At 55.6% G+C, this 8,032-nt stretch overlaps 2 protein-coding genes across 2 annotated transcripts in view; both read left to right on the top strand.

Moving 5' to 3' along the window:
• The window catches only part of LOC102376725 (cytochrome P450 2A13-like), a 9,927-nt gene extending 7,663 nt beyond the window's left edge, over nt 1-2,264 (top strand). The window contains 2 exon segments of the mRNA XM_025213040.1: nt 1,089-1,156; nt 2,129-2,264. Of these exon segments, the coding sequence (XP_025068825.1) occupies nt 1,089-1,156; nt 2,129-2,162 (102 nt within the window). The 3' untranslated portion in view covers nt 2,163-2,264.
• LOC112547870 (cytochrome P450 2A13-like) overlaps nt 1-8,032 on the top strand; it is a 12,825-nt gene that overhangs the window by 2,412 nt on the left and 2,381 nt on the right. Inside the window, exons 3-12 of the mRNA XM_025213042.1 lie at nt 1,089-1,156; nt 2,129-2,395; nt 2,678-2,840; nt 3,589-3,738; nt 4,006-4,166; nt 4,585-4,761; nt 5,018-5,159; nt 5,763-5,950; nt 7,337-7,478; nt 7,813-7,925. Of these exons, the coding sequence (XP_025068827.1) occupies nt 1,142-1,156; nt 2,129-2,395; nt 2,678-2,840; nt 3,589-3,738; nt 4,006-4,166; nt 4,585-4,761; nt 5,018-5,159; nt 5,763-5,950; nt 7,337-7,478; nt 7,813-7,925 (1,518 nt within the window). The 5' untranslated portion in view covers nt 1,089-1,141. The remainder of the gene's footprint in view (nt 1-1,088; nt 1,157-2,128; nt 2,396-2,677; nt 2,841-3,588; nt 3,739-4,005; nt 4,167-4,584; nt 4,762-5,017; nt 5,160-5,762; nt 5,951-7,336; nt 7,479-7,812; nt 7,926-8,032) is intronic.

Here is an 8,032-nt window from a genome sequence, read left to right as displayed (position 1 = left end):
CCTCTGATCATGCGCGTGGCTCTTCTCTGCACTCTCTCAAGCTTCTCCACATCCTTTTTGAATTGTGGAGCCCAAAACTGGACACAGTACTCCAGCTGCGACCTCACCAAGGCCGAGTACAAGGGAAGGATGATGTCCCGGGATTTGCTTGAGAAGCATCTATGGATGCAAGCCAGCGTTTTGCTCGCTTTACTAGCCGCAGCATCGCATTGAAGGCTCATGTTCATCGTGTGATCAATCTTGACCCCCAAGTCCTTTTCATCCGTAGTGCTAACCAGTGTAGCACTGCCGAGCATGTCAGCATCCTGCGGGTTTTTCCTCCCAAGGTGGAGAACCTGGCATTTTTCAGTGTTAAACACCATCAGGTTCTCATCCACCCATTTCCTGAGCCTGTCCAGGTCAGCTTGGATCACCCTCCTGTCCTCACGTGTGGATGCTTTACCCCAGAGTTTGGTATCGTCAGTGAACTTGGCCAGTCCGCTTCTGACTCCAGTGTCCACATCATTAATGAAGGTGTTGAACAATACAGGTCCAAGGACAGCCTTGGGGGACTCCATTGGTCACAGGGCACCATGACAATTGACTTCCATCAACCACCACCCTCTGGGTCCGACCACGGAGCCAATTCCCCAGCCAGCAGATCGTGGTGGACCCGAGGCCACAGTTGGCCAGTTTTGCCAAGAGGTGATCATGGGATACCAGATCGAAGGCTTTTTTGAAGTCAAGATACATGACATCAATCTCTTCTCCCTTGTCCAGGTGATCGGTCACCTGGTCGTAGAAGGAAATGAGATGAAGGGGGAAAACATGGAGGCGCCTTCATCAGTGTGAGCGTGGGACCCTGAGATGTTCTCGCATGAGAGCTCACCCCCTCAACTCTCCCTCTCATCCCGCTTGGTGTGGATCAGGCCCTGGCACAGCTCCACGGTTTCAGCTCCTTTTCCTGCACCTTGCCATCTCCGTGCACCTTTGTGCATGAATTGTGGCAGATAGGAATGGTGGAATGGGACAACCTTCAGGGCTCAACATTGCTGGGCTTTGGGAGCTGGTGAAAGGGTTATGTTGAAATCCTATCCTTTGTTTTTTAGTCTTGCTGTGACCTCGGGGGTCAGTCATTGAAATCCATGGCCCTAGCTCATCCATGGGGCTGCCCCAGGTGGGTATCTCTCCAATAAAAGCCTCCCACCCCTTTGCTTCCCACTTCTGCTGCCTTCCTTGCAAGTCTTCAATCTGAAGAAACAGGCCTTGGGGAAGGACAGGTGCATCTCAAGCAGGCAGGGTTGATGTGATAGCCAATAGATGATGGGCTGAGCTCAGCTGTCCATGGAGACTGGAGCTCCGGGGGGCAGCGGCTCTCTCCCTCTGCCATAGAAACCATAGTTTGGCTCAGGGTCTGAGGAGTGGCACAAGGCAGGCCCTAGTCTCTAGCAGGGTAGCCAAGAACAAAATGGACCCAAGCCTGTCAGCCCCTGACAAAGTGGATATAGCACATGCAGGCTGTCTTGGAGTTCACTGGGAGGATTTGGAGACCTGGGTTTCAGGCATCCCGCACAGATCTACCTCTGGTCCCAGGGTGTGTTCCCAGTACCTGGCCGGGGCAGGCAGCTGATACACACTAGTTGGACAAACTGTTCAGAGGGAACTAGAGGCCCAGCTCATGTGTTTGTGAAGCCACATGCTGATGGGAGAAGGCTGGGTTCAACTAAGGGCTGAATTTATGCCAGGGAAACACAGTGACAGAGTCTGGCTCAGAGGGCGGGAACCATTCCAGCAGCCAGTGCTGTGCACCCTGGCTGCTGTGCTCTCTGCAGGGCAGCCAGCATTTAGCTATGCAGTTCAAGAAGAGGGTTTAGCCCCATCCAGATCGAACTCGGGAAGCTCCAATCCCAGTTCCTCGCTTCTGCCTCATGGGCACAGACCACAGCTCCTCAGCTCCACCATTAAGGGAGGAAAACTGGCAAGGGGCTGCGGATGGGCAGGTCAAGAAGTGCTACCTGACAATTTGCAGGAAATGCCACCCCCCCCTGCTGTGGTACTATGTGGTGGCCCTAAGTCTTGCTATTCTGTCTGGCCAGCCTGGATTGGAAGGAAAATAGCATGTTTGCACAAACAAATTTTGCAATTGCAGTGCCCATGCCAAGAACCGCCCAACAGGGATATAAGGCAGCTCTCAACCCAGTCGAATGCCGTTCCAAGACGAACACTACCATCAACTATGGAGCTCCTTGATGCCGTCACCCTCTTCCTCGCCCTCTGCCTGTCCTGCCTCATGCTCCTCTCTATGTGGTGGCAGATGCAGGGACGCAGCAAGATGCCACCAGGACCCATGCCCCTGCCACTTGTCGGCAATCTGCTGCACGTCGGCACCAAGAATGTATTCAAGGCACTCATGAAGGTACAGGGGCTCTTGCTGGGGGCAGGTTCCCCATTCGAATCAGTGGTTCTCCATGAGACTTTGGGGAGATACTGGGGAGGGGAGGTCGAGCACGAGATACAGGGAAGAGTTTGTGGATGGTGTGAAGCAGGAAGGTGCTTGGGAGAGAAGGGCTGTGGAGCATTTGGGGAGGAGTAGGGAGGGGGAGATAGGAGTATTGGTAGGAGGCAGGAGAATTGGGGTGAGGGGGGTTCCAGGGGCCATGTAGGGATGCTAGCTCCTCAGTGTCTCTGTGTCCCACAGCTCAGTAAGAAGTATGGCCCCATCTACACCATCCAGCTGGGCACACGCCGGGTCGTGGTGCTGTGCGGCTACCGGGCTGTTAAGGAAGCCCTTCTGGACCAAGGCGAGGAGTTTGGTGGCCGTGGGAAGCAGGCCACCTTCGACTGGCTCTTCAAGGGCTATGGTCAGTGGTGTCCACAAGGGGGCAGTGGAGGCAGCTGCTTGGACTCCAGCAGGACTCAGTCAGCAGGGCTCCACTGCCTCAACGCTGATCTGTTGCGGCTGGAAGTTTTGCTGGGGGGGAAGGGGTTCCTGGCCAGTGCATCGCAGGAACAGGCTGGGCTGCTCAGACCAGCAGCGCACTCCTCTGTTTCATTTGTGCAGCTTCAGTTTGCACCATGATTCGGGGGCATTCCAGTCTGCCAGGAAAGCACCAGTGCTCAGCTCTCCTGGGATAGGGTGGGCACCTGCCTGGCCCTTCCCCATAGGTGGAGGGATAAAATATTGTTTGGGTGGGCTGCACATGCACACACATGCATACAGTGTACAGTAGTCCCGACCTCTACCCCATTCCCTCCCTCACTACGGGGACCTTGATCTGACCCCACCCCAAGACCTTTCCTATTCACAGAGTAGACTGAGACTTGCCTGCTATCCTCGGTGGTGATCCACAAGCCACACGCGATCTTGGCTGCAATCCTGGCTGCATGTCTGAGCCTGTGCACACCCCTCCCTCCTCAGCTGCAACTGCTTGGAGCCTGTGGTTGGGCTGCCCTGCAACCCTAGCCACTGCCCCACATTTGGGGGAGCTAAGCCCCATTATCCCCGGACTTCCACTGCCTATGCCCTTCCCATCCCTTAGAGAGAGGTCAGCTTGGATTCCCAGGAGCCCCTCAGTTCACCAAGCAGCTTCTTTCTGTTCCACCCTCCAGGTGTGGCCTTCTCCAATGGGGAGCGGGCGAGGCAGCTGCGTCGCTTCTCCATCACCACCCTGCGAAACTTTGGAATGGGCAAGAGGTCTATTGAGGAGCGTATCCTGGATGAAGCTCAATACCTGTTAGGGGCACTGCATGACACTAAAGGTGGGTCGTACCAGCTGCCCTGAGCTAACAGGCAGGAGGGGCCCCAGCTCAAACCAACATGGTTACCCTGGTGGAGTCAATGTGGTCATTTCCACTGAGGGCACAAATCCACCTTGGCCTGTTGACATCAACTCTGGCTTACCTCAATGACGAGAGGCCTTCTCAGCCCATCTCAGCAATGGACCCTGGGGCAGGAACTGGCCTTTGGCCAACCCACAGCTCTGCCCCAACCTCCCTCAGATATCCTCTTCTTGTCCCATGCCCCAGGCCTGCCCTTCGACCCCACCTACATCTTGAGCCGCTCGGTGTCCAATGTCATCAGCTCTGTTCTTTTTGGGGACCGCTTTGACTACGAGGACAAGGAGTTCCTCTCCCTGCTCTACATGGTGCTCGAGACCTTCCGTTTCACCAGCACATCCTGGGGGCAGGTAAAAGTGCTTAGTGGTCATGGCTGGACAGCAGGGACCAGGACATGCCCTCAGCCTCTCCCTTCAGACAGAAGTCAAAGGGAGCTGGGGGGACAGAGAACCTTAAGCATGCAATGAAGTAATTGGCTAGGAACTGCATGACTGATGTGCAGGAGAGTGAGGGACAGAAGGATGGGAATACTGGAAGCTGGTGGATGGATAGGAAGATGGATAGATGGGAAATTAGCAAGATGCATGGATGGGGAAGCGATATTTAAAAACACAAACATATGCATGCAAAAAAGACCACTTGGGGAGGAATAGATATGGGGAGAGGGAAAAGGACTAAATCATTGGAAAGGATGGATGGACAGATGGATGGACAGCTTGTCCACATGGCCATGAACCAGGCTGAGGGAGTTCTTGGTTCCTCTTGCAGCTCTACGACATGTTTCCAGGCATCATGAACTACCTGCCCGGCCCACAGCACAAATCCTTCAAGCTGCTGGAAAGGCTGGAGAAGTACATGGAGAAGAAGGTGAAGGCCAATGAGGAGACCCTGGACCCCAACTCCCCACGGGATTTCATTGACTGCTTCCTCATCAAGATGCACCAGGTGCTGTGAGACGGGGGGTGGGGGGCAAAATGGGGGCAGCTGCAGGTGATTGCATGACTTGTATTGATTGCCTCCATGTGGGGTATAACACTGTCCTGATCCTGCTCATGCACCATGGGAGGGGTCTCTCAGGCTGAGACCCCCCATGGATCCACAGCAAAGGCAGCTGCTTGTTCCAGGTCTGACCTGTGCTCTGATTTCCAGACTCCTCAGCTCTGCATTCACAGGCCTCCTCTCTGCCATCCCTCCCCAACAGGAAAAGCAGAGCCCATCCTCGGAGTTCTTCCTGGAGAACATTGTCATGACAGCACTCAGTGTGTTCTTTGGTGGAACGGAGACGGTCAGCACCACCCTGCGCTACAGCTTCCTAATTCTGCTGAAGTACCCAGAGATCGAAGGTAATGGTGTGGGGAGGGCACAGAGCAGGACGTAGAGCCAGGTAGGTTGAGATGGGCGCGGTGGCTTCCATCCATGTGCATTCTCACTGCTTCCGGCTCCAGCTGCCATGAGGAACACAGCAGTGGGATGGGAATCATGTATGTTTTGCACTGATATGATGCTGTAGGTCCACATCAACTCACATGGGTGACTGCTGCCTCCTGAGACTGGGAGGGCACCAGCTGGGCACGACCAGAGAGGGGGTCCCCAGCTACCAGCCAGCAACTGGGGGGGAGGCTTCAGCTGGCAGAGCCAATTTTGGGGTGTAGGCACTAATGCTCTCTGTGACGCCCTACCAGCCAGAGCACTTGCTGTCTGGGGGAGGCAGCGCTCTGGGGGGGGCACATACCCCCCTGTACCCTCCTATGTGTCACCTATGTCAACTCACATAAGTTCCATGCTGGGGACAACAAGCAGCTACATGGACTATAGAGCAGACCCCAGGATGCTCTAACACATGAGACCTTTATCATCGGGAATGAAGAGCCCTCTTCCTCCCCTCCTGCCCCCATCCAATGGTGTTGAGCTCTACATTCTCCAGAGATCAACCAATGTCTCTGCAGAAAAGATCCACCAGGAGATTGACCAAGTGATTGGCCGGAACCGCAGCCCCAGTATCGAGGACCGGAGCTGCATGCCCTACACGGACGCCGTCATCCACGAGTGCCAGAGGTTCTACAACATTCTTCCCTTGGGGGTGTCCCGCCAGACAACCAAGGACACCCAGTTCTGTGGCTACAACATCCCCCAGGTGTAGCTCATAGGCTCTTGGGGGCTGGCTGGGGCTGGGGTGAGGCCTCCAATTCATAGATTCATAGATGTTAGGGTCGGAAGGGACCTCAATAGATCATCGAGTCTGACCCGCTGCATAAGCAGGAAAGCGTGCTGGGTCTAGATGACCCCAGCTAGATGCCTATCTAACCTCCTCTTGAAGACCCCCAGGGTAGGGGAGAGCACCACCTCCCTTGGGAGCCCGTTCCAGACCTTGGCCACTCGAACTGTGAAGTTCTTCCTAATGTCCAGTCTAAATCTGCTCTCTGCTAGCTTGTGGCCATTATTTCTTGTAACCCCCGGGGGCGCCTTGGTGAATAAAACCTCACCAATTCCCTTCTGTGCCCCCGTGATGAACTTATAGGCAGCCACAAGGTCGCCTCTCAACCTTCTCTTGCGGAGGCTGAATAGATCCAGTTTCTCTAGTCTCTCCTCGTAGGGCTTGGTCTGTAGGCCCTTAACCATACGAGTGGCCCTTCTCTGGACCCTCTCCAGGTTATCCGCATCCCTCTTGAAGTGCGGCGCCCAGAATTGCACGCAGTACTCCAACTGCGGTCTGACCAGCGCCCGACAGAGGGGAAGTATCACCTCCTTGGACCTGTTCGTCATGCATCTGCTGATGCACGATAAAGTGCCATTGGCTTTTCTGATGGCTTCGTCACACTGCCGACTCATGTTCATCTTAGAGTCCACTAGGACTCCCATATCCATTTCCACTTCCGTGCCACCCAGCAGGTCATTCCCTAGGCTGGTCTGATTCAGACCAATGATGGTCTGAATCTCCTGGGCCAGTACCACAGTCATACTGTGCCAGCTGCTGGCAGGGCACCTACCACCTTGGCCAGGTCCATCCCTTTGAGTGACAAATATTTCAGTTTCTATTAATTCTCCTGGGTCAGGAACTCCCAGTCACCGACCTGGCCCCAGCGGTGCACAGTGCTGTATAAACACAGAGGATGAGGGATGTCTGATTGGTTTGGATAGGGCTGATCTCACCTCAGGCAGGGGGTTTGGACTACATGTGATCCCCCTTTCTGTCTCATTTCTCTAGGACTGTGATGCCAGGCCCAGCCCCAAAGAGCCCGTGCTAAGAGAGTTTGTGCCGAGACTGTGTGGTTGAGGGATGAGTGTGTGCGGGGGGGGCCAGGCCTCCTGGGTCTATTCCCCCGGGGGGAAGCGGGGAGGAGGCAGGTCTGCTCCAGTAACATCAAACACCAACAGACCTGGCCTTTGCACTGTGCTGTTGCAAGACCCTGGAGCTTTGCCCTGAGCTGCTCTGCAAAGCTGTCCCCTTGGCACACCACGTGAAGACGTGAAAGGGCTCCCAAGCCCCGTGAGGCCTGTCTCATGGCGCTGTCTCCCCCAGGGCACCGAGGTGTTTGCACTGCTGGGCTCGGTGCTGAAGGACCCCGAGCACTTTGAGAGACCCGAAGCCTTCGACCCCGGGCACTTCCTGGATGACAAGGGGCAATTCAAGAAGAACGAGGCCTTTATGCCCTTCTCCATTGGTACGAGCCCCATGGCCATGCTCAGTACAGATCCAGTGAGGCGATGGTCTGTCTCTCTCTCTCCCTGCCTTCCTCCTCCTCTCTCAGAAGCTCTGGGGGAAAGCAGCAGCTTCTCACCTGCTTAAAGTTGCCACGGCCCCCGTCACCATGTTGATCATGTGCAAACACATTGGCCCTTCTCTGCCTGGCTTCTGTCCAAGTGTCCACAATGTCCCAAGAGCCTGCAGCTTCCCCTGGCTCTCAACCAGGCCAGCCCTTGCCAGCTGGGTTTGTGCAGGCTTGAGAGCCCCCTCCCTGGGTGCCAGGCCCTGAGCTCTCCATCCTCTGCCCGCAGGGAAGCGGTTGTGTTGCGGTGAGACGCTGGCTCACATGGAGCTCTTCCTCTTCGTCACCAGCATCCTGCAGCACTTCCGCTTCGAGTCTCCCATCGACCGCCAGGACCTCGACATCTCCCCGAAGCTGGTGGGCTGAAGGCTGGGGTTCAGCTGTGGGCTGAATTTATGCCAGGGAAACAATGACAGCCTGGCTCCCAAGACGGGAGCCGGTCCGGGGGC

Source organism: Alligator sinensis, unplaced genomic scaffold (genome assembly GCF_000455745.1).
Source record: "Alligator sinensis unplaced genomic scaffold, ASM45574v1 scaffold1667_1, whole genome shotgun sequence".
In the NCBI taxonomy this organism is placed as follows: domain Eukaryota; kingdom Metazoa; phylum Chordata; order Crocodylia; family Alligatoridae; genus Alligator; species Alligator sinensis.
This window is presented reverse-complemented; position numbering and strand designations above follow the sequence as displayed.